Genomic DNA, 26,186 nt, shown 5'->3' on the forward strand with positions numbered 1-26,186 from the left:
ATGAAGAAGGGCGAAGCTGCCGAACTGTCCACGACCACAAGCTCCAACTACGAGACCGCGCTCACCACGGTCTCCAAGAAACGCGAAAAGCCCCCTCACAAAGGTAACAGACGCTTCTGTTAACAGGGACAGGCTAGTTTCACGCTGATAAGAGGCAAGTTCCTCATGGGCCTGGTATCAGCTCTAAATGTGACAGGATATCTTCTATGAGTCGGTTACCCGCGCCGGTCTTTTCATTGCTGCAGACCACCATTTCCAGAACAAAGTTGACGCACAGAGTTGTCGGCGCCGCAGTGCTTTCTTGGGAAGCCTTACCTCCGAAACGAATCTAGAGGCTTAAACCACCGTGTCGTGCGGAATTTATTGATCAGTCTTTCGAAGCCTTCAGCACCGCTTGCGGCATCGTGGCATCGTAAATTGAATGAGCAAATACAACCATACTGTACATTATCCGCGAGGCCGTGAGCACAGGCACGAGGTGGCGGCAGGATGTTGGGAATAAAGCGAACGTTTACGAGGCTGCACAGAGTAAGGGATTTCGGGAAAATTGAAAGTATCGGATATTATGTGGAGTTGGTGGGTTGCGTTGAGCATATCGGCAATTAAACCTGCACGCTATAAACTATTATATATCACACCATTTTGTCAAATCGGCATATTACACACAGAAGACATTTTTCAGAGCCCCGAAAGGTCAGCTTGCACTGAATATCAATGTCCACACTGCTACCACGGGTCGCCTCATCGTAAATATCAAACGACATTTTCTCTTTTATCTGACCAAATATCCGGATAGCTTCAATCGCAAGTGTCTGGAAAATATCTACTCGTTACTAAGCAATATTTCTTTATGGTTCTCGCTTATGCAGTAGCTTCTTACTACTGTATCATTGCATGCTCTACATACAGTCTTAATATCTGTACTCAGAGAATTCCCAGGAAGACATCAGCCGCGCAGCCCTGTTTCCGACAGGCGGCCTGGCGCCGATCATGGATGTTGAGCCCGAATGGATTGCGACCCCAGGAGGCGCTTACACACCTGAGACATTAGCAGAGGAGGGTGCGCCACCTGCAGTACGAGTGCCCAGCGACCAGTGGCTGCCTCGGCGCTTGTCTCAGTTGGGAATCCCACTAAATCCTGGGCCGGAAGACACAGATGACCTAAAGGATGTCCAGGAACCTCTCTTGGAGGCTGACCGCGTTCCTGTTCAGGAGACTGTCAGACAACCGCCGAAGACGGATGGTAGGTCTGCATAATATTCTCTTTACGCTTCACAGGGGCACTTTTCCGGGCCTATTGGGGCCCTAATAATAATAATAATAATAATAATAATAATAATAATAATAATAATAATAATAATAATAATAATAATAATAATAATAATAATAATAATAATAATAATAATAATAATAATAATAATAATAATAATAATATGCATCGTTTGTTGAGAGCAGCCTCGAGTTCCCTGTAGCTAACCCGCGACGACCATTTAGAATATACATTTTGTGAATATTTGATGAATGCAATACCTGGCTGCGACTTACAGGGTCGAACTGGATTGTTTCATTTTGATCTTGTTGTGTCCAATATTGGTGCGCTCTAAATCGAGGGCGAGAAACACAATTGGTGCCAACTGTAAAATCGGATTCCAGTAGTAAATTTTAATTTTTTTGTTCATTTGGGAAAGACAAAGCGAATTCGGCCCACTGGTGGATATGAGCTGTAGCCAGCAACAACGATAGACAACTCAGTGGAAGGAATAATTGATTCTACCCTTGTTAAACCAGGTACTCCGCATACCAGAGGCTCCAAGTCGACGACTGGGGGAAAGAAATCTAAAAATGGGGCTGCGAGGTCTGCAAGCGTCGTAACGCTCCCAGGTGACAGGTGAGCTTGCCTTGGCCCATCAACTCCGCTGTTTGAAAACGCTCCCCCCCCCCCCCCCCTCTTTATTTGATTTTGTCCCCGTTTTTTAATGCTAAAAGAATTTGCCAAGGCTCTGACTTTGGTAGCTGCTTCTTGTACCAGCGCTTTAATGCTACGCGGTGTAACCGAAATTAACACCGACTCTGCGAGGAGGCTGCCACAGGAGGCAGACGTGGCTGGTCCGTCAGCCGTGCTCCAGGCCGGCACTACGGCGCCGTTCAGCATCGACAGTGCGGCGTCCGTCGACAGAAGGCCTCACGACGGCCTCAGTGCCGAGTTCGGGTATGGGCCGGGGATGCCCGTTGTCCCTTCCTCTTCGGAGCCATCGTCGCCACCGCCGCCAGGAGACAGGCGTAAAGAGATAATCAGGAGCGTCAAAATGTCAAACAGGCGGGACGCGTCCAAGACTAGACGGTAAGCACAGTCTTTCTTCTCAGCTAAGATTTGAAATCAACAAGTCTGCGCGTATTCCTTTTACAGCGACAAAAAGGAAAGGAGGTTGGGACGGTCTGTCTCACAACCTCAGCGGTTCTGAGCTCTTCTCTTAGTTTCACGCGTTTCGGCGCCTTTAAGCCATCTCCTGGCATCCAAACTTAAAACGCACATATCACACGCCAGCCCAGCAACTACCGCTGATTGATTGATTTATAGGAAGGGAAAGGCGCGGTAGCTGTCTCACTTGTTTTCTCTGGACACCTTAACCGCGCCGTAAGGGAAGGGAGGAAGGTGGGAGTGAATAGTGCCTATGTTGTTGTTGCTGCTACTGTAGGAAGAAGGAAAGAAAATGCAAGGGCCTTCTACTGGTTCTGCAGCTAAAAACAAACAAAAAAGAACGTACAGACACACCACGGGCAACTGAAGGGGCCTGCCGGCGTCGTTTAAAGTCTCGCGCACTAACTAACCGGCCAAACAGAGAGCGGCCGAGCGCCCTTGAATGCGTGAGACTCCCACCCCTCAAGAAAAGGACTCAAACAGACAACGCGCACACGCAGGGACACATCAAACCGCACTGCACGCTTTCTAACTCTTAATGTTACACCTACCATTTTCGGTTCCGTAACTCTCTACGTTATCCTCAAGTTACGTATAGAAGCATGTTCGTTAGCCTCCACGTTTCATACCCCATAGGTGAGTACCGGTAGGATGCAACTGTTATATACTTTGTACTTGAATGAATAAATAGTCATAATAGGCGAGTACTTGCCAAATGCGCTCCATCCTATATCTTTTTTTCTTTTTTTTTGTCCTAGCTATTTTCCTTTGATAGTGTGGATCTGCGGTTACTACCCGTCCTCTGTAGACATATTCAAGTATCAAATTGCTATGTTACTAGCAAAAACAAAGAGACGGCGGCAGTTCACGCAGAAGACATATTCAAGTATCAAATTGCTATGTTACTAGCAAAAACAAAGAGACGGCGGCAGTTCACGCAGAAGGCTATGGTCATGTCCGCTACAGCATGAAATAAATCGATAAAATATACATGAAAACCACCATTGTCTTATTTAAGGCTGTGATTTGGGCGACTTGGCATCGAAACGTTTTTATTAGGAAGTTCTAATTATAGTATGCTACTCTGGGACGCCGACGTGGCTGACCCCACGCTGAAGCATTTTCGCCGGCCTGTAGGTTGCTGCTCTTAAGAACACCTATGTAAGGTACAGCTGCTATCTCTGGAGAAATATTGGTCTGCCAAATGCGCTCTATGCCAGTCTAATCTGCAGCCACTTCCTGCCTTTGGTTAGTGTATACCCTTGCCATTTGCAGTGTCTCGCTTCCTACCTTAAACTTAAGTTCGCTTCCGAGACTAAATTTTCGTTAGTTGTCTGCACATTAATTCCTTCGGTTTTAGCACGTATACAAGCCCTACTACGTGCTGTTCGACGTTAGGTGGCAGTTTCACAAACGACCTCGACATTTGACCTATGACCCCAGGCTCCCGGTGCAGTGGTTACGGCGCTCGACTACTGTGCCCAAGGACGCGGGATCGAATCGGCCGCTTTTCAATGGAGACGGAAAGCAAGGCGCCTTGTGCTATGCGATGTCAGTGCACGTTAAAGAACCCCAGGTGGTCGAAATTTCCGGAGTCTTCCGCTACGGCGTCTCTCATAGCCTGAATCGCTTTGGGACGTTAAACCCCATAAACCAATCCAAACCAAATCAAATCGTTCCTTTTCCTTACCGTGCGGTTCAGGTGTCCACCGAGAACTGACCAATACTGCGCCTTTTAATTAAGCGATATCTTTTACAGCTTGTTCGGTCGAAAAGCCGTCGGTGTAATAGTAGTGGTCGGCACTGCGCGTCGGAAATAATCAGGGCTTCGTAAAAGAAAATCTTATCGTGGTAATTGGCGGTTCTAGTGACTGATGATCGATTGATATGTGATAGGCGACGACGACGACCAGTTAATTAAATCATTGTAATAAATAGATTAAATGAATGAAAAATGAAAAAATGAAAACAGGAAAACGGATGTTCAATGGGGTCAAAATACTCTGATAAGCCAATGCTTAATGATACTAATTAAGAAATTTTATTGTTTCTGATCAAATAATAAAAATTTAAAAGTGCGTTCAAAGATGTCAGACGGCTCAGAATATAAAGGCGATGTTTAAAGTTAAAGTTAAATTGGTTCACAGGAAGGGAAAGGCGCAGTAACTGTCACACTTGCTCTGTGGACACCCGAACCGCGCCGTAAGGGAAGGGAGGAAGGTGGGAATGAAAGTGGAAAGAGAGAAAGAGGAGCCGTAGTGGAGGGCTACGGGGTAATTTCGACCACCTGGGGATCTTTAACGTGCGCTGACATCGCACAGCACACGACGCCTCTTCGTTTCGCCTCCATCGAAACGCAGCCGCCGCGGTCGGGTTCGAACCCGGGAACTCCGGCACAGTAGTCGGGCGTCTTACCACTGCACCACCCCGGCGGGGCAAGGCGATGTTTGCTGATGTTAAGTATCGGTGTATAAAAACGACAAAACAAAAAAAGTGGAAACCAAATCCTTCGTGTTTGTTAAACGCTGTCGCGTCATACCCTTGACGACGGACCTTGCCTTGTGTCCTCCTGATTTTTCTTTTTTTTTTACAAAAAGAGAAGGATCAGTATCTAACACACTTTTTTCGGTGAACACCTGAACCGTGCTGTAAAGGAAGGGATGAAGGTTTGGTTGGTTGATTTGTAGGGTTTAACGTCCCAAAGCAACTCAGGCTATGAGAGACGCCGTAGTGGAGGACTCCGGAAATTTCGACCACCTGGGGTTCTTTAACATCGCACAGCACACAGCCGCCTCGCTCGTCGCCTCCATCGAAAAGCGGCCGCCGAGGCCGGGACTCGATCCCGCTTCCTTGGGAACAGTAGTCGAGTGCTGTAACCACTGCGCCACCAGTGGAAACAGAAAAAATAGCCGTAGTGGAGGGCTGCAGAGTAATTTCGACCACCTAGGAATTTTGAACGTGAAGTGACATCGCACAGCACACGGACGCCTCTCCGTTTCGCCTCCAAAGAACTGCAGCCGCCGGCAGTTGGGTTCGAACCCGGGTGCTCCGGCACAGTAGTCGGGCATTTTAACTACTGCTATAGCCTCCTCTATTCCACTGCGCAACCGCGGCGGGGCCCTATAAAGCAATATGAAAAGCAAGTGTTGGCGTCTACCGAAAAGTGAGCGATACAGTGTCTTGCTTCCCGAAAAACCGACAGTGTGTAAGCGGCCCCGCCTCGGTGTTTCAAGAAAGGAAGACGCCTCATGCTTTTGGGTAGTCACCACGGAATGGTGGACACCTACACCTAACCACGCCAAGGTCATGTTTTCATATCGTTTCTTGTAAATTTCATATTGTTATACTGTATATGGACGAAGAGGCGTTCGTGTGCTGTGCGATTTCAGTGCACGTTAAAGATCCCCAAGTGGACGAAATTTCTCCGCAGCCTTCCCATTACCGGCACTCCTTTCTCTCTTTCCGCTTTCACTCTCATCTTCCTGCCTTCCCTTACGGCATGGGTAACATGTCCAAGGAAAAATTGTGGCAGATACTGTAATTTTCCTTTTTTGTGAAGCAATTATTTTATTATTAGTATTATTACAAAATATTTTAAAAATCTCGGGAAAAAAGGATGGTGTTGAAGGCGCTGTCATGTCCGCTCTTAAGGCGCTGCTCAAGCATCCCCTAATTCAAACCGTCAAACAGCGTGCAACCTTGACAACGTTTTTTTCTCCTCTTCATTCATTTACCATGCTTTACGATTCATCTTCTGAGTTTACAGGAAGTTTTTGGAGGCCAGCGAGGAAGGCATTTGCCCTGAAGTGAACGTACATTTAGTTGGCCTCATGATAATCATACTCATGGCCTCATAATAACTGCGCCTCATGATAATCATACAAGTTGCGGTCACTGATTTGTCTTCATTATCACAGGTGCCTGGGCCCTCAGTGTAACCGTCCGTGTTTGTTTGTAGGTCTGGATACAGCAGGCCCCTGCTAGTAGCCCTTGTGGTCGTTTCGGTCGTCTCGCTGCTGGTGGTAGCCGTCAGCCTATTGGAGCACTGGTGGGGCCGCGACCACCCAGTCGCCAAGGGGCTGTTCGGTGCTGTACGCGGACAGCGGCTCTCGTTCAGCGACCAAGGGCGCGATTGGACCGTGTTCGCGTTCCTGGGAGTCCCGTTCGCCAAGGTTCCCCGAGGACCCCTACGCTTCAAGCCGCCACTGCCTCTGGACGCGCCGGTCGGGGTGCGCTGAACAGTTTCGATTTGCAACGCTGTATACAATGAAATATGTAAGCCTCTTGGAAGCAAGTGCCATCAGAACATAAATAATTACAGCAGTTTTTAATTACGGGCCGTAGTACGCGGCGTGTGTGCTGCTTGGTTGGGCGTGGGTACCGGTATCAATCTCGTGAGTGCCGCTAGCCATGCAACCGAGGCGACTTTCTGAAATATCAAACGAAGAGCGATACTTGTCCAGTAAGTGAAGAAGCTGGCCGTGCTGTGGTGGGGTGAGGCTTTCGTCGACAGAACAAGACAAGACTTCGTCTGCAGCGGAAGAAGTAGCTGCAGGCAAAGTGAGTAGGCAGGAAGAGATGAGGAGTCAGTTCAACGGTCCGGCACGATCAAGGTATCGATGAGCTCGACATGATCAAGGCGCTCACCGCGGAGAAAAGATCAGTTGCTCAGAAAAGAATTAGAGACCTGAATTCGGCTTCTGCCGTCTTGGAAAGTATTGGATACCGAGCGCCTCGGTGATGGAGAACGGCGGCGAGCAGGCGATCGGTCGGCAACGGAATCAAGGTCGGCGGAAGCGGAGGGACGTGGCGTGTATTCAGCCGGCGCGTAGGCGTAGGGTCGTGAGCAATCCGCAGGCGGCACGATGCGGCAACGACAGCAACGTATGATGTGTCCAAAGACACCACACTCGTAACAAATCGGGAGATTGTCCCGAGTACGCCAAGGGTTCGAACAAAGTGGGGTCGGCCGAAGGACATATATTATGGTGAGGCTACCCAAAAAAAAAAAAACATAAATTAATGTGCCTCTGCCTGTGCCACATCGGCCGAAGGACAGTGAAATCTGCTGCTGGCGGCGGTGGAGGGCGGAACGGAATATCCGAGTCAGTGCGGGGGCGCCTGAGGACGTCGGCGTACGTGGCGGATGGTGTGACAGGAGCCTGCTGAGGAACGGTTGGTAGTACCTCAGCCACTTCATCCCGAATCACAGCCGGAAGGGTTGGGGCCAGGTTAGATGGCAGAAGGAACAGTTGCCGTGTGACCTCCTCACGCACAAAGTCCTCAATCTCGTCAAAGCAGCGAGCTGCTCGTCGCCGATACAGCCAAGCTGGAGAGTGAGTCAGATTGCATTAATGGTGGTTGGGCTGGTATGCGCTGTTTGCTGAGCTCATCATAGGTCTGGCAGAGAGTGATCTGCAACAGTGTTGAGGTTGCGGCCGACAAGCATCTGGAATGCGTCTGCCTCGATGCCTTTTAAAATGTGCCTGATGCGATCCGCTTCCGGCATATATACACGGGTGCACAGGCTCACAACATCTTCGATATAACTTGTGAATGATTCACCATGCAGCTGCCTTCTAGATTGCGGGCGCTGCTCTGCGCGCTGCTTTCGGACAGCAGAGCGGCCGAAGATATCAGATAAGGCCCGCTTGAAGTCAGACCAGGTAGTAAAGTCTGCTTCGTGGTTACGGTACCACACGCTTGCAATGTCTGTGAGGTGGAGTACGACGTTGTTCAGCATCTTGGCCTCGTCCCATCGGTTGTGGTCGCTTACTGGCTCGCAAGAGTCAAGCCAATACTCAACATCGTGAACGTCAGTCCCGCTGAAAATGGCCGGGTCCCGCTGTCGGGGCATGCCTGACCCGACAGGGGTAGGCGAAGAAGCAGGGGGCTGGCTCACTTCAGTTGTCATGATAGGTGCAATAGTGCGGCTACGGAGCTCTAGGATGGTAGAAGGGTCGACTCAGCACGCTCCACCAAACTAGCTTTCTCGTCTGGCTTCGCGTGCCATCTACGCCTCCCGGTCTCTCCTCCAAACGTCTGCCCAAGTACCATGGACCCTATCGCATCCTCGAACGCACTTCCCCAGTCAACTATATGTCAACACAGTGTACGGTCCTTTCCGTACACTGTGCAATTAGATAGAAATATCTCGTCGTTATATACTTACATAGATGTTAACCAAGATTCAGTATCACTATGAGTGGGTTCACCAAATCTAGGAGTGAAGCAAATTCTTCCTTATTATTTTTAGACTATGCAAGTGATCACAATAACCTTCAGATCAATTGTCGGCCACAGTATTTTACGATGAGCATTCAATGGTGGCTATTGTCCCGTTCTGGTTGCTTTATCATTCCTACTGTCGTACATGAAGACGTCATTTCCCATGTTCAATTAAAAACTTATTAAAGTTCAATTTAAAAGAACCCCGCGGTCTTGAGCAAACTGATATAACTTTTCGCTAGCAATTCTGACTTTTTTTCAATAATCTTGGCTGATAGAGAAATCAGTAACTATTCGTTTCAGAGCAGCATCAAGCACTCGCTGCTTGTCCTTACTGGACAAAAATGTCACCATTAATGGCCGTGCTCTTTCTGGTTTGTACTGTCCCAGTCGGTGCGCTCTTTCGATGTACGTCAGGCAAACCGTAATATTTAGCTTTTCAGAAACAAATGCGACAAGTCCTTCCTCTGATTCCGCCCTTGTTTCATTCACTGCATCTCGGAGGCCATAAAGCATCAGATTATTTCTTCTTGATCGTTTATCCAATTCACCTTGGCTATCAAGCGTCGCCGCAAGCGAAGAAACAGCTGCTTCAACACGTGTGGAAATCGTTTCTACAGCTTTCTTCAAGGGAGGTACAGCCAAAGCATAACTTTCGGCGCGTTCGACCTTGGCTGCTAGCTAGTCAGTTACTTTTTGCTCAATCGCCTGCTGGCCAGACCGCAGCGAACGAGTTTCGCTAAGAATGTCAGCCTGTGTTTTCACCAACGATAGTATCTGCATGATAACCTAAAATATTTTCTGTTCTTGCTCAGCTGTAAAGGGGCCCCAGGATTTTTCTCGATTTCACCAGAGCAGGTCAATCGCGTTTTCACTACACCAGCCGAGATTTCACAACAAAATAAAACAAAGGCAACAAAGTTATGAGCGAACTTATACAGATGTAGAGTGGGATATGACGCCAGTTTTCTGGTCGCTTTGCCGTGCACAGTACGGTAATCACAAACAACCTCTAGAAAAACAGCGCGTAAGCGCATGGCGTCCATGGCGGTGCCAGATCGATCCCGAAGTGTCTGACAGGGGCGGCAGCTAAAAATGTTTCCTGTCTTCCGATGGAAGTGGTTGCCTGGTAAGGTGGCTGGCAGCGCTCGGCTCTTGGCGAAACCGGGCATCGATGAAATCCGGACAAGTATGATCCACGTAGACGATTTCATCGATAAGAGAAAAGGTGGGGAGACGGCCTGATGACAGGCAGACATCGCCCGCAGAAGCTGTAGAAATACAGCGTGTAAGCGCATGGCGTCCATGGCGGCGCAAGATCCCCGGGTATAGGGCTGAAATAGGCCACTTCCAACGGAAAGGCGACAAAGGTCCACCATCATATTTCCTTGCTGCCCTGTGCTGTAGGAAGCTATCTGCGAGTGCCATTTTGGTGCGGCAACAGAAGCGATGGTGATAACAATGACGAAAACCGTGACAGCGAAATTAATTCTATGAACGCACTTTGGGTAGAGCCATTTCACGATTGAAGCAAAATGAAGACCTCTACCAATTACAGCTGCACTGCATGTCTGTTCTCCAGCTTTAACTTAAAACTGAAGTTATGCTCTTACTTTTGGTCGGACCATTGAAACTGGAGTTACGTACCGCTGCACTCTCTCGCGGGCCATGGGCGGCACGGCACTTAACCAGCAGAGGTATCTCAAAGGCTCTAAGTCTATTCAGACACCCCTTCGCGTCCTTGCCAAAATCTCCGCCCCTCCTTCATATGTGCCCTAAATAGGAATTCGTGACGCTCATACACTGTTGAAGCAACGCGCGAAAATATTGCACTCAGACAAGTACAGTTTGCTCGTCTGGGTGACTGCAGGAAAGCCAGAACGGGGACGCCCTGAACAGTCTGGCCAAGCGTCCACCGTGTCCGCAGCAGAATTTTTACCTGGGACAGCAGCGAATAAATGTGGAGAACGGCAGTGAGGACTGCTTACACCTCAACATCTGGGCACCGGACCTGAACTGCTCACCCGGCCACGGACCCGAATCCTGCCAGCCAAAGACTGTGCTCTTCTTCCTGTACGGGGCGTCCTTCCAGAACGGCGGGAACAGCTTCGATGTAAGTATATGCACTGGCAATATAAATATATAATAAAATTAAATTTGGTTTTGATAGAGAATCGCCGAGTGAAGGAAGGACTGAAAGAAAAGCCGTGCTTATCGAGTTCCCAGCACTATTTTTTACTTTCTGGGGTTCTCTAAAGGGTGTTGAAATGTATGTTCATTTCAGGTAATCAGCAATATCCTTGTTTAACCAGTCAAGCGCCTCGCAACACTTTAACAAATTGCCATTATGAAGGGAATTGAGTCTTTTTTTTCTCTCTCTTTTGCTGACAACGGGATGATACACTTAGATACAAGATTTGTAATCAGTGTGGTTGTGTTTGTTTCACTGTTCCTAAAATGGTTGCCATTTTGCATTTACCTGTATTTGAGCTGTTTGCGCAATCCGTGAATGCACTGTATACAATACTGTTTCAATTTTGTATGCCCACCTGTCTTGGTCTCAGATGAGACCGGAAGTATTGAAAATAAATAAATATCAGAAGGGTGTCTTTCGTACCTCCTCCATAACAATATACCTCCGCTGGCAGAATAAACACTGCCGTGAGGGACTGCGATGGGTTTGGCGATGACAGCTCATAGCAATATGGTCGAATGAAAGGCAAGAAATCCTGGAAACTCGGATTTGGCCGTTTGCGCGGTGTATTGCGTAAAACGACCTTAGCACCGAGGGTGAGACAAAAAAAAAAAGTCAGCACCCACTTCAAGGCTGTGTTCTGCTTTCAGTGAGTTCATTCAGCATAATATTGCGCAAACGATGCGCAACACGCAGGAACACAATGAATCGGCTCTATCATGTATTTCTTTCTCTTATGCCCCGCCTCCTGTTTTCAATTTGTACTAGACATGATCCCTTACTTCGTACCACCCGATGCGCTGGAAGCGTGTGCTCCCATTTACTCCCCGCATCAAGACGTAGTGGCGATGGTAGTCCAGCAGGCAGGAAGGCACCGGAAGGCATTTTAAAGCTACTACTCAATTCAAAGCAGAAAAGAAAACTACGAATAAGTCGCTAGAAGCAACAAGCAACCTGGAACAATGTGCAAGAACTTGCGCGCCTGACTGAGATTATGCGAGATAAATCTGGTCGTACCTCGCGTCCAAGAGTGACACAGCTGCGTGACAGTTGATCTGTGCTTCAAAAGCCAGCAGAAAGCTTCTTGGCAATGTTGGCCACTGTACTGTCTAAATTCGCACTAGCGTACGGACCGTTATAGGGAGTAAGCACTGCAGATAGGGTAATGCTACACTATCAATTTATTAATGCAGATTTTTCAATTAAATATCACAGCATAGCTCAGAAACTCCGCTTTTTAAGCTCAGTCATCTAGTCAGGCAGGTACCTCATTTGTATGCACTACGTACAGGGGCCTAATGAGATTCTGTGTTGCATTATAGTGCGAAAGCACTACATCACGAGATCTAATCGACTCATCGATTCGGTGCGTCACCAAATTGGCCCAAGCGCCTACTCGGCTTCGCTATTCAGATAGGACATCCGAATACATATCCTTTCAGGTCGCTTGGGTTCTGAGTTATGCACGCTGCCCCTGTAAGCCACGCAAACACTTGGGTACGGCGTGGTTGCATCGGACTTTATATCTCGCTCCTGGCAACTTCCGTAACATGCATCATGGTTCTCTTCACGAGTGTGGCAGCGGCAGGTCATGCCGAGAAGACAGTTCAGTTCAGTTCAGTTCAGTCGTTCAGTCGTGTCCGACTCTTCGTGACCCTATGGACCATGTCACGCCACGCTTTCCGGTCTCTCACAATCTTCCTAACATCACATAACTTCATCTGCAGTGCCTCGAGGATGCCATCTAACCATCGCGTTCGCTGCCTACCCCTTCTCCGGCGACCCTCAACCTTTCCCAACCTCAAATCTTTCTCCAGCGACTCCTCTCTTCTCATCAGATGACGAAAGTAGCTGAGCTTTAACTTTAGAATTTGACCTTCCAAAGAGCAGTCAGGGTTTATGGTCGACAATATCGACTGATTTGATCTTCTGGCCGTCCAAGAAACTCTCAAGAGTCTTCGCCAGCACCACAATTCAAACGCGTCAATTCTTCGGCGGTCAGCCTTCTTCACAGTCCAACTCTCGCATCCATACATCGCAACTGGAAAGACCATAGCACGAGTTATACGGATCTTGGTTGGCAGACTAATGTCTCTGCTCTTTACTAGGCGGTCAAGGCTAGCCATGGCTCTCTTTCCCAGAAGCAGGCGTCTTCTAATTCCTTGGCTGCAGTCTCCTTCCGGGGTAATCTTGGAGCCCGAAAGATAAAATCTGTCACAGCTTCCACTTCTTGTCCCTTGATGCTCCAGGACTTGATAGGGCGTCAACGTCAAATGCATCTACCATGAATCTGGCATCTACGCCATACATGCACATGTTATACTAAGTTCTCCACAGCTTTTCTTTTCTCTCTAGTTTTGTACTGAATAAAATGGAGCTCATTGTATGCAACTGGAGACCATGCATGGTCAGATATTCGTTGGAACTTCGTGATCATTCTCCCTTAAACTCCTCATTTCCCTTCGAACAATCAGGTATTTGTAACATGCCTTTGCATCTGAGTCACGGGTTCAAAATGACCCAAGGAGCGACGATCGTCGTGGTCCGCGCAGCTCTACGACGGCCGGTACCTGTCCGCTCTGGGCGATCTCGTCGTGGTGGTGCCCAACTACCGTGTCGGGGTGCTGGGCTTCCTCAGCGGTCCGTCAAGCAGAGTGATTCCGGGCAACGTAGGCCTTCACGACCAGCGGCTGGCGCTCTCTTGGACTCTGGCCAATATAGACATCTTCGGCGGCAACGCGTCCCGCGTAGTCCTGGCGGGCCACGACTCCGGGGCGGCGTCCCTGGGCTACCACCTCTTCAGCGGCGACGCGGCCTTCTGGACACGCAACGTGGCTCGCTTCATTCTGCAGAGCGGCGGGCCATACCACAGGTATTCATACGCAAAGTGTCTTCTTTTAGAAGCCATAAAAGACTCAGATGAGAATGCTTAGAGAGATTTGTAGAGTACCAAGAAGGGTCAGACACGATCAGCGTGCCAAAAAGCGAAGCTACAGGAGTCGAAGCTGTGTTGGTTTGGTCACGTGATGATTTGAGTCAGAGTGTCTGAAGAATTGTGTTAGGAGTATATCGAAAGGAGTGAGGCACGGATACGACATGAATGCAGTTGGGAACCGTTCTGGTAGTCGTCGTATGGCAAAATTCTTATTGAAGACTAAGTGAAGGGCACTTAGTCACGGCGACACCCCAGATTATAAAATGAGATTAATTGAAAGAGAGACGAATACTTTGGTTGTTTGAAAATACCAAGCTCATTGATATACTGCTCCCAGATGGTTGGTTGGTTCATTGGAAGGGAAAGGCGCAGTATCTGTCACACTTGCTCTGTGGACACCTGAACCGCGCCGTAAGGAAAGGGATGAAGGTGGGAGTGAAAGTGGATAGAGAGGAAGGGGGGTCGTAGTGGAGGGCTACGGAGTAATTTCGACCACCTGGGGATCTTTAACGTGCGCTGACATCGCACAGCACACGGACGCCACTTCGTCTCGCCTCCATCCCAGAATATTGGAAAACGCAGCAGGGAACTTCTTGGGATAGGGTGATCGGTAACTGATTTCTCAGCGCAGTCAGTGCTGCATTGTTAAAACGAATTCCACTCATACATTGGTTAGGTTTGGTTTGTGGGGTTTAACGTCCCAAAGCAACTCAGGCTATGAGAGATGCCGTAGTGGAGGACTCCGGAAATTTCGACCACCTGGGTCCAGTTCTTTAACGTGCACTGACATCGCACAGCACATGGGCGCCTTGCTTTTCGCCACCATCGAAAAGCTGCCGCCGAAGCCGGGATTCGATCCCCCGATCTACCCAGACAGTGCGCAGAATCTGCCAAGCTTGCTTACTCAATGCTATCAGACGGCGTCAAGATTCTTGTTAAAATATGGACTTTACCATCCGTAAATTGGGGGCCTGAAGTGATATGCGGCAATACGTACCTTAATGTTCCCAGGCCGGGGTCCTTTCTCTCAGTGTACTGCGCGAAATCTTGCATACGGGAAAAACTCCTACTCGCTCTTGTATCTCATAGTGTGGATGGCGTCACCGCGATTCCTCAGACACGTGAGGAACATAGTCACGAAAAACACCAGAAATGACGGTGAAATGACTCGCATGGCTGCATTCTTACGCGAACGTTCAGCGCCGGTTTTCGCTTGCGCGCGCTTCTGCGCGTACATTAATTACCACGGATCACTGATGCAGCGAAGTGCCCTAAGCATGTTGTCCTCCTTGTGCTCTCGGTCAAGGTACGAAGGCGACGGCGCCGAAGGTGCTCGTCGCCTCGCGAACAGCGTCCAGTGCCCGGACGACCTGTCGACCGAGGAGTCGCTGCGTTGCCTACAGAAGGCACCACTAGACTCTGTGGCCCGCAGCAAGCTGGCACCACTGTTCGTGCCTGTGTTCAACAGAGCGCCGCTCTCCAAGCCCCAACCACGCTGGGCGCCGGATAAGTCGCTCCCGAAGGTACGCAGTCTTTCAACCATCAATACTCTCACTGAAAGGTGCATGCAGAGTGCGTAGTAATGGGCCCTATTGAGATCGGTAAACGGTCCGGGAATGCTGTCCTATAGCTCCTCAAAATTTGTTTCTTTATGTTTGAAGGAAGGGGGGGGGGGGGGGGAATCTACACAATCATGTCAAAAATGTGATAAATTATTCCATACTTCTGTCGCAACGACATACTTTTCTGTAAATGTACCATCCCTGCACGCACCTTTCCGATCATCTCTAAATCCTGCACAGTGCCAGGGCTAGAACACATTATGAAGTCGAAATCGTTTGTCTCCCCGTTAAGGCTTTTCCATGTCCACTGCTGGTTCTTCCGTCTGGTGAGGAAGTTATTCATGATCCGTAATTTATTGCGTCCTGTCAATGCAACCAATAACTCCCTCCTGCTATTCCTTGACCCCACGCAATAGTCATCCACTGCTTGGTTTCCAGCTTGCTTTTGCCTACCTTAGCATTGAAGTTGCCCATCAGTACTAAGTATATTGTGTTTTTACTTTCCCCACTGCCAATTCTACATCTTCGTAGAAGCTTTCCACTGCATAGTCGCTTGTATAACCTTTAGTTTATACCGCTTATTAAGTTTAATTACGATACTTGCGCCACCCTCTCATTAATACTAAAGAGCTCATCTATATTACCAGCTATATGCTTATTGACAAATAACGGCTCCTAGTTCTCGTTTCTCCGGTAAACCTAGTCAACACAATACAATGCCAACCCTTCAGTATAGTATATGCTCATTTTTCCTCCTACCCTCACTAAGCCCTATGATATCATACCCTCTATGTCCTCGAACAGCATTGCTAAACTAGCCTCACTAGCCAGGATTCCAGTGCTAAACGTTGCCTGTGTCATTTTGCAATGGCGGGCTGTCCGCGGAGCTAGATTCATAGGAGGTTGTGGCCAATTATCAGGGTGGCTAAATCATATTCTTATGAGGTAGCGCGTTTCCAGAGGTGTGAACCGCTTGTCGTACTCCGAACCTGTTTATGCAAATCCATCGACACGCGGACTTTTTTAATCTTTTTTTAATCCAGTTGAGGATTGCGCAGCACTGAAATTGGAACCATGGTCTACTTACGCGCGCGATGGATGTTCTACCCGTACGCCACCGCGGCGCTCCATAAAACATATACAGCGTAAAAGGTAGGTAGGTATAACTTTATTAAAATGCCGGAAACTGACGGTTTAACGCGTCGTGACGCTGGCCAAGTGCCGACCTGCCCTACTCTGCATTACCCCGTTTCGGCAGTGAAAAGATTCCTCCCTAGTTGATGAGTGATTAGAGTGCTCGACTACTGTACCATATCCCGTTTACGGCGGCAGCCCTTCGATGGAGACGAAAAGCCAGACGCCCGTGTACTTGCGATGTCGCTGCACGCCACAAAACCCCGGGTGGTCGAAATTTACGCAATCCTTCACTACGGTGTCCCTCATCGCCTGAATCGATTTGGTATGTGACTCTCTAAACCAAAGCCCTAGCGCAAATAAAAGAAAAAAAAAGCTGCACATAACTTCCTACAACGGCTACAGCGGTTATTTTTTTTTTTTTTTCTAGGATTCTCAAAGTAAGAAGTATGCGCGGATGCATCTGAATTTTCACGAGTAGTGCGCCAGAGTGATCGCGAAAACGACAGGCACAGAAAAGACAAGGCAAACAAAGTATGTCTTCTTCTCTGGTCGATGTGACTTAACCCTCATGTTTTGCAACATGTTTTGTCATGTTTTGTTTTGACGGTGTTAATTATTAGCATCCGACCGTAGACGTATGGCGCGTGTGCCTCTTGACCATTTCCCCCGATAGTCCCGGCCTCGGCGGCCGCTTTTCGATGGAGGCGAAAAGCAAGGCGCCCGTGTTCTGTGCGATGTCAGTGGACGTTAAAGAACCCCAGGTGGTCGAAATTTCCGGAGTCATCCACTACGGCGTCTCTCATAGCCTGAGTCGCTTTGGGACGTTAAACCCCACAACCCAAATCAAACCAGTTCATTTAATTTCGTTTGTAGAAATAGCACTACTGGTGATTACAATTTTGTTAGTTCGCACATAAGTCCCAATATGAGAAATTGCATTTTCTGTCGAATATAATGTTCATGCATACATCGGGTACAGTTACTTGTGTTGAAGCCTCGTATTCAAGGCACGGACAAAAAAAAAAGAAAAGAAAACGGACCAAATATGGACGTACCAACCGTTTTACACTTTATGACACATGGACGATTCAGCCAAACATTACGGAATTTTTTACAGTGATTTATCGCTTTGTTATTTGCATATTTCCGCCACCGATGAAGAAGCTTCTCGTCACTCTTATCCTTTTGTGACCACATTCAAAAATAATTGATTTGCATTAAAATTAAACCCTTGCGTAGACGGCGGGCCCTCAGGGCAAGGAGTTCCTGCTGGGTCGAGTGGGGAGCGAGGGCGTCTACCCGTGGTTTGTGGAGCAGCACCGCTCCGGTTCTGCTGACCCCGAACAGCTGGCCTCGCAACTCGTGGGCCGGGAATCCCTCGAGCGTTGGCAGAACGCCTCGGGCATCGCACTCGACGCAGCCACCGGCGACGGGCCGTTCCAGGAGGCTGTCGGGGACATGCTGGTAAGGCCAATTTCGAGTTCTTTCCTTGCTGTGTTCATTTCTGTCTTCCTTTTGTAACTGTTCTTTATTGGCGTTCAAATATCAGCAATTCAACTGCTATATTTAAGCCATAACTAAAAACTCTCATGGCCTATTCCCTCCAGCCTATGCATTGGGCCACGATTATTTGTCATTTCAGGAACATACTACTTCTGTCCATGTTTCTTGTTCCCTTCGATTTCCATCTGTGCCCATCTCCCGACACTCCTCATTCCCAAGCCTTAACTTACGTATACTTAAATTAAGTTTTCTGACTGTAGCTGCAGCCATAGTAATCGTTCCCCTCCTGCTTCCTTCCATTCTCTTTTTACTCCTTTTCTTCAGAACTACTTTCTCCACTGCATGCAGCACGATCGTCTTCACCAGTGTCTGTCCAGACGTCATAAACAGAACGTTCATCGCGTTCAGCTTCTTACCTCGATACTCCCCATGGCTGTTACTCCCCTGATGGGGCTGGGACAGGTAGGTCACCGCCGCTCGCGGCGGGGGCTAGCCTGCCACCGAATTTTTATCTGTTGTAGGCCGTCATTGCACCCGCCACCATTCCGGGGGTGGACGACGGCTGTTGTTGCAGCGCGCGTCTTCCTTTTTTCCCTCTTCCTTTTCTTTTTTCTCTATTTTCTCTTCTGTCCGCACGAAGCAGAGGAGGTGGCTCAGCTACAGAGCCAGTAGTCAATAGCAGGCCCGTGCATTTTCGTTTCCTTCTTCCTACAGCCACAACAACAACATGGCTGTCTTCACTTCCCTAGTTTCCTCATCGCTTCTGCTTATTAAACCAAAAGTCCGGATTCGTCGACATACAACACAATCAACGGAGAATTTCCAATATAACGGTGACTTTTTAAGCGTTTATGGATTTCTATTTTAAAACCTAAGGCGCGTACGCCGATGCTGGTCGTGGAGTGGGCAACAGCTATGATGCAGGAGAGAGATAAAAGGGACAATGGTTACCCTGCAGGGCACCTTGCAGGATTTAGGAGCAAGATGGAGACCAGAAAATTAAAGGGCGCCTGAAACGTTACTTTCCTGGATGTTTTGGTGCAAGGAAGCAAAGGTGGTCTTCTTAACTATTCGAACCAAATTTGTAACCTTCACATGGAGCCAATAGTTTACGAATAATTTTTTTTAAGTGCTCCTGGTGACAGCTCGCAACCGATCAGAGCGATACGTTCCCACATGCAAACCTGCCTAATGACGTCATCGGCGCTTGCTGGATGCGCCCACTCATTGGGCGCTCCCAAGTGACGTGGGCGAAACGCTGCATGGTGGGGCGCCGTCGCGGTTTGTTCTCTTTTTTTTTTTATTCCGCGCCGGTGTGCGTTGAGTTGAGGAGGGAGATGAGCGTCATTTTCGATCGCCGATATTTTCGGTGTTAGAGACGCTAGCTTAGAAATTTTTGCGTTGAGGAGATGACTGATGGGCACCTTTTACTCGTGTGCGTTTGTTAGCTAGTTAATAGCGCTTTTTTGGGCCCTTTAAATGGATACCTGCTTCTGTATTGCAATGAAAGCCGGTGTTCCTAAGACGAATAAAATAGCATTGTTTCCTGCACAAGGTCAACGGAAAGCGCTTTTTTCCCTCATTTATTTCTTAAACTTGGTCACTTGGCGCCGGCGCCTGAAATTATACTGCGCCTCGGGAGCTGTGACTTCACGCGTCCCCCTGCCTCCGCCCCCACCCCGTCCGCCCGTCTACTTGCTACGGCTGCCGCCGGCTGAAGCTGCGTGCGCGGTACACGTAACAAGCTGCGTATGAGACACGCTGGGAGTGCTCTCGGTTTCTGTAGTCGCATGGGCCTGGAGCCTTCTGAACTAGAATATGACCCACGCAGCTTGCTAGACACAAGGAGGGGAGGAGGTGCGAAAGTGCTATGTTTCTCACGATTGTAACGTTAGTGCAGTGCAGGGAAGAAACATATATGTCACATTTCCGAAAGGTCCCAAGCACCGAAGAACATCGAACTGTAGCCTTAGAGAAAAATTTTCCGAGTCTGACATTTTTGTTGGAGCCATTTCGTCCACAGCCGCAAATGATTTATTTTTCCACCAGCTGAAGTACGCATATCTGCTGCCTGCGGGAAGTCTGGTTTATGTTCTTCACATTCGGAATAATGACACGAGTTTGTTTCAAACTTAGTTTCGTCCTGCATCCCATCTCAAGACAGTTTTCAGTCCGAGATTATTTGAATTTGAATACCAATGCTCAAAATAATGATAATGCTTCCGAAGTATCAATTCACAGCTGAAAATGTAGATATACCGAACATTCTTGCAAATTAACCTCCGCGCTCATATATGTCTAGACAGCGCAACAGTGTTAGCCAATATGACAGTGTTCCATAATTCGTGACGTCGACGCATGCGAGCAGGAGGCGTGTCCCATGTCCGAGCTCGCCGAGAAGTTGCACGCTTGGAAGAACCGCGTGTACGCGTACGTGCTGGCTTACCAGCCCAGTTACTCGCACTGGCCCGATGAGTCCGAGGCCGTGCATTTCGAGGACTTGGAGCTGGTGTTTGGCGTGCCACTGAAGCCAGATGTGGCCTCCAGCGACCTCGACAAGCAGTGGGCGAGGGCCATGATTCGCGTGTGGGCCACGTTCGCACGCACAGGGTAAGCTCCCGTTGCCCGCAAATAACCCGCGGCAGAATGTTACCTAGGGCCCACAGAGCCTCGGGTGGGAGTCTACATTATGAAGTTAGATGGATGTATGGATTTCTTTTTGGCGCATAAGCAGCTGCGGCTATCATGCGCCAAACACAAGGTTTGATGGTCTTATGTTATATGATATTTATTCTCATTTAAAAGGTTCGCTTTCTTAAGAAATGTGTGAACAGGAGAAAAATCGACGAGGGCTTCCTCGTCTAAAAGTAATTCAGAATGAAATAGGATGTGTTCAGTGTAAAATACAGTAAAAAAGTTTTGTCTGAGGTTCTCGAATTGTGAGCATTAGATTAAAATGTGATTAACTGTGAGCTCATCGCTACACATTTCACAAGCAGGTTTGTCTCTCTTTTTTTTTTTTTTGTTAGGAGAACATTATAGGCGATGTGCGCGTGTCTTATGTGCAAACGACATAACATTACGTTGATAAATCGTTTCTGATGTTGACATGATTGCCATTCTATTGATGTGGGCTTTTACGTCATAAAGCTTGTTGTTTCCTTCATTTTCCCAAGCGATCTGCCACTTAGCTCTAAGTATGTTGCGCACTAATATCACAGATTCTCTGTGTGGCATATTGATTTGTTTTATTTGCACACTTTAGCCTATGCAGCGCATACATCAGCCCTTTCATTAGCCCTAATCCCAACTTGACTGGGGACCCAGAATAATTTATAGTATGTTTTCGTGTTATCTTTGCTATGTTTTGTATATATAATGTTTCCTATCAACGATTCAACAGCATTTATGGAGATTATTGCAGTGATGGTGATTTAAAAATCTGTGTAAATTATGCTATTTTCGATGTTCTTATTCATTATACTTTCTCCACAGCAACACATTCAGCGTAGCATTCAGCGGTAAAATATTATGCACACTGAGGCAATCGTATTGTTTTCTCTGTTTTTTCCTGTACAATTGCACTGCCAACATAGTGTTCAGTTTTGGAACCATATGTATAAAATGCAGTGTAATTTCTATATTTTTCTATCATCTAGGTATTCTTGTAATATATGCTCATGTGGTGTTCTTGTTTTCTGAAATTCAGTGAGTGTGAGGTCGAAAACTGTGGGGGTGTGTGCCATGGGGGGAGTGGTTTATTCCTTGGAGCGATTATTGGTATTTCATTTATTATATCTAAGCCCTGGCATTTTTGTTCAAAGCGCATGAGCAATGGCTTAATCAAAAGGGGCTTGTTGTTGAAGACTGTTCTAGACGGACATTTCGTGACTATTGAATAGCAGAGATCATTTGGCTGAGAACGGATTTTAAGAATGTAGGTACGGACATGCTAGTGCGGTTCTTCTGTATTCTAGGCAAGGTTAATTTCTTTGTACATAAAGGCTGGCTACTGGAAACGTTCGGTACGTACCAGATGGCAACTCCTTAAATCAAGATTATGTACGGAATCTAGTCGTTTCAAATAGAATGGTCTGGCTGAGCCGTATACTATGCTTCCATAGTCCAACTTCGAGTGCACCACAGAGCGATACATTTGTAAAAGGCATAATCGGTCGGACACCCACCGTTTTCGTGAAAGCACTTTCTTTTTCGGGTTGTTTATGTGGGGAAGAAATGTTAGTTTTCTGCCAAATGTGATACCTAAAAATTTATGTCCTTGTTTCACTGGTAGCATGGTTTGGTTCAAGTATAGCGTGGGACCAATCTGTAGGCCTCATCTCAATGAAAACACGACGGCTGCTGTTTTTTTGTTCTCTTCTTTTGGAGGGGGAAACTTAAATCCTTTGCTGTCTTCCCAGATCGATAGCTTATTTAGTGTCATTTGTATGTGGCTCTCACTGGTAGATATGTTAGAGGAAGTGCACGCTATCTGTAGGTCATCTACATAAACGGAATGCATTATCGAATTTGGGATTACTTCGGCTAACGATTTCATTTTTACTATGATGAGTATTGTGGCTAGGATGCACCCCTGTGGTACCCCATTCTCTTGTGTAAACGTTATGGACAAAACTGTACCTAAACGGACTTGGAATGTACAATTAGTCCGGAAGTCGTTCAGCATCCTGCCGTGGATGTCCAGATCTGCTAGGTCGCGGAGGATACCAAACTTCCACGTGGTATCGTAAGCCTTCTCCAGGTCGAAAAATTAAGACCCCGATGCAGTGTTGCCTGTGGCTGAACGCTGCCCGAATTGTGTGCTCAAGACGCACAAGATGATCTATTGCCGAACAAGGTTTTTTTAAAGCCACTCTGATGTGTATCCAGAAGTTGTCGGGTTTCGAGAACAAAGTTGAGTAGGATGTTTACGATGCGTTCAAAGGATTTGTCAATACAGCTGATAAGGGCTATGGGTCTGTAACTGCTAGGATTTATGGGGGGTCTAGCTGGTTTCAGAAAGGGTACTATTATGGCCTTTTTCCGCGCTTTCGGTACTTTGCTAGTTGTCCAGATTTTGTTCAATAATTTTAGCAATGCCTCTACGGCAGCCTGTGAGAGATGGGCGAGCATTGCATAGTGCACATTACCAAGGTCTGGTGCTGTTTTCTTTCCTGAAGTTAACAATCTGTTTAGTTCGTAAATTGTAAGAAGCTATTTGCAGCCTTCATATAAACCTGATCCGAAAGGAAGTTTTTGCTTTTCTACTATTGTTTTGTGCTTTTAGAATGTGTGTGTGCGGTTGGATGAACTTGATACTTCTGCAAAATGCGCACCCAAAATATTGGCCTGTTTTTCTAGTGTCATCTGTGTGGCAGGTGGTGTCAACACTGGGATTGTAAATGTTCTATAATCTCCAGCAAATTTCCGGACCTGTTCCCACATCTCCTTTGAAGTTATTGAGCTAATTATAGAAGAGACATAATTTTGCCATGAGGTCTTCTCAGCGTTCCGCAGGACGTACCGTGCTCTGGTTCTAGCCTTTCTTTTTTTTTTTAATTTAACCGAGTTATCTGCAGTCGGATATTTACGGAGGACACCCCATGCTTTGTTCTGTTGCTTTTTTGCTAATTTACATTCCTTTGTCCACCATATCTTGTGTTTTTTTTCTTCCGTGTTCTGCTGTTTGGGGTATGGCTAACAGAGCTACAGGTACTTTACATGTAGTAAATATTTCATTTATTTCTTCTATAGAGGAATTTTCTGAATAATAATTTTCTAGTGTAGCATTAATTTTAAAAACTGCCCAATAAGCGAGGTGAAATTTCCATCGCCGTGGCCTCATTGGGACGATGGACGCTGATGATGTTAGCTTTAAAATTGTAGGTGAATGGTCATTTCCCCGGGGGTCTTCAAAATCATCCCAAATAAAATGATTAAACCTCATGGAGATATAAATGCTAAATCAAGTGGGCAGCTCAGTTTTCCAGAGCTAGGGAAGTGTTATTTTTCCCCTACAGCTTCTAGACACTGTAGCGGTACACCTTGGCCACCTGCATTAGCTATTCCGCTGGTGACGATAATTCTATTCCCTTAAGTATTCCAGTATAGTACTTCCAGAAGCCTCGTTAGAAGGCTCAGAACCAAACCACTTGGGCTATGTACTTTTGACAGACAGTACGTGCACGCTGTTGGAGCAGCACGTTTGAAGATCAGTTGGAGACGTCTTTCCCAGCAGTGGATGTATGTATGATACTGTAGTGCTGATGATTGCTTTTGATTTGGAATGGTACGGCATTACATGTACGGTACAGAGACCGGAGTAGATGGCTTCGGACTAATTAGCAGGGAGAGAAAGCGTACTATATTTTTCGATCTACGTGCACTGAACAGTCTGTGAAAGCGAGGTGTAAAATACAAATAATGCAGCAAATAATCCAAGCAAAAGGTACAGAAAAGTTAAGAGTGCTTGTAGTTATGAAAAGTAGGCAGTATTTAAACAGTGCATAGAAAAGAAGAAAGACTTAATAGAGAGTTATAGTATAACGCGATCCGCTACCGCGCGTTCCACAGCGAACACGGCGACGCGGCAAGCGTCTGCGCCGCTGGCTAGGATTGTGGCGCTATCTGGCGCTCTAAAGTCAATCTACGCATGCGCAGTGGAGACCGCTGTAACAATGAGGATACACGTCGCATTTTTCGTGCCTTGCTTAGGACGACGCCGACGCTGCAGTCGACGGTATGGCCAGTGTACGACTCGCTCTGGCTCACCATCATGAAGCTAGGCCCGAAGAGCTCTCGCCCACAGCGTGACCCCAAGTGGCAGCGCTGCCGACTGCTGCGTGACTTCGGGACACCATCTTTCTAACGGCACTCGCGCTGACTGAGCCTGGCCGCAGTGTCCGAATATTTTTTTTCTTTGTGCAGAGCCCGATCTAATGCGACGGCCTTATGAGTACTCCGCGAATCTACTAGTTTTAACGCTTCCCAAATGTAATAGCTAGCGAAAAATAACTTTTTTATCGCGTCACAACTCTTGATTAAGTATACATGCTTCTATAATTTACGTGTTGTTCATGTGTCTGTAGAACATTGGAAATCGCCATACAGCTTCAGGGAGTACATAATAAAATATCATCGACCTGTTTTACACCCACTTTACACCCAAACAACTTAAGCCGCTGCCATGGAATTCCCGTAAACTTCCTCGCCGTCCGCCATCGGCTGCTACGCTTGCTTTGTCTGAGAATTCAGTTACCCTGAGCGATTATCAGTTAACTTGCCTTCATAATACATGACCTGCCCATGCCTATTTTTTCTTCTCGAGTTCTAATGCTCCAAGGAGCGTCGAGAAAAAAAGAGCTCAAATGCTCAATAGAAAATTTAGCCGCCTACCGGCAGAGGAAGTTACCTTTGTTGATGTTGTTGTTGTGGCTGTAGGAAGAAGGAAAAGAAAATGCACGGGCCTGCTACTGACTCTGTAGCTGAGCCACCTCCGCTGCCTCGTCAAGACAGAAGAGAAAATAGAGAAGAAAGAAAAGGAAGAGGGAGACTCGCACTGCAACAACAGCAGTCGTTTACCACCAAAGCGGTGGCGGGTGCAACGACGGCCTACAACAGATAAAAATTCGATGGCAGGCTAGCTCCCGCCGCAAGCTAGCCCCATCCTGCCAGAGGGACAAGCCCCTTTATGGTTACAGCGGTAACGAGCTGGTCGGGTAGACCGATCACCACGGTCACCCTGAAAACTAGATGTCCGGAGATAGCTGAGGAAGTGACTGTACCATTGGCATGCGCCCAGACGAAGGCGCGTTTCGCAGTCACGCGGCAGCAAAACTGCCAAACGAAGTTACAGCCGTATGCTGATTGAGAAATCGAATATTACACCAATCTTCAATCTCGCGAACTATTCAGTTTATTTGGACTCCATAACGAATCCGGCCATGCGCTGGTTCGAGGACTCTACTATTCTAGAGCCCCGTAACTCTACCAACGAGCTCGCGGCAGAGCCTTAGGGCGGGGAGCGTGCCAAAGAAATTCTAGAGCACTATCCTATCGATTGAGTAAGCAGGTGGCTGCTGCGTTAGCCTACCCTAAACTCCAAATCGCCTGGCGCCGCCTCCAGACTGGGACATTCCCAGACCCGCTCCATGTTAGCCATATGCTCCCAGATGATCAGAATTTTGTATAAACTGCGACTCGAGAGGG

The 26,186-nt window shown here is 47.5% G+C and overlaps 1 protein-coding gene and 1 long non-coding RNA gene across 2 annotated transcripts in view; one reads left to right on the top strand and one right to left on the bottom strand.

Annotated features, from left to right (window-relative positions):
• Positions 1-24,846, top strand: LOC146182042 (acetylcholinesterase-like). The gene is made up of 10 exons (XM_084577735.1): positions 1-103; positions 929-1,243; positions 1,987-2,341; positions 6,378-6,648; positions 10,518-10,760; positions 13,394-13,713; positions 15,083-15,299; positions 17,715-17,939; positions 20,347-20,588; positions 24,693-24,846. Exons 1-10 carry the CDS (start codon positions 1-3, stop codon positions 24,844-24,846), a joined length of 2,445 nt encoding a protein of 814 aa, XP_084433861.1.
• The window catches only part of LOC146182041 (uncharacterized), a 63,192-nt gene that overhangs the window by 22,018 nt on the left and 14,988 nt on the right, over positions 1-26,186 (bottom strand). The gene's annotated exons all lie outside the window — the stretch shown is intronic.

Source organism: Amblyomma maculatum, chromosome 8 (genome assembly GCF_055883805.1).
Source record: "Amblyomma maculatum isolate TAMU_Amacu chromosome 8, ASM5588380v1, whole genome shotgun sequence".
NCBI lineage: Eukaryota > Metazoa > Arthropoda > Arachnida > Ixodida > Ixodidae > Amblyomma > Amblyomma maculatum.

Bases quoted from the DNA above. Each gene is read 5' to 3' on its own strand.
- LOC146182042 (XM_084577735.1), top strand. From the start codon at position 1: ATGAAGAAGGGCGAAGCTGCCGAACTGTCCACGACCACAAGCTCCAAC. The intron at 10,761-13,393 runs GTAAGTATATGC...TGGTCCGCGCAG, and splicing joins ACGGCGGGAACAGCTTCGAT to CTCTACGACGGCCGGTACCT. The intron at 13,714-15,082 runs GTATTCATACGC...CTCTCGGTCAAG, and splicing joins AGCGGCGGGCCATACCACAG to GTACGAAGGCGACGGCGCCG.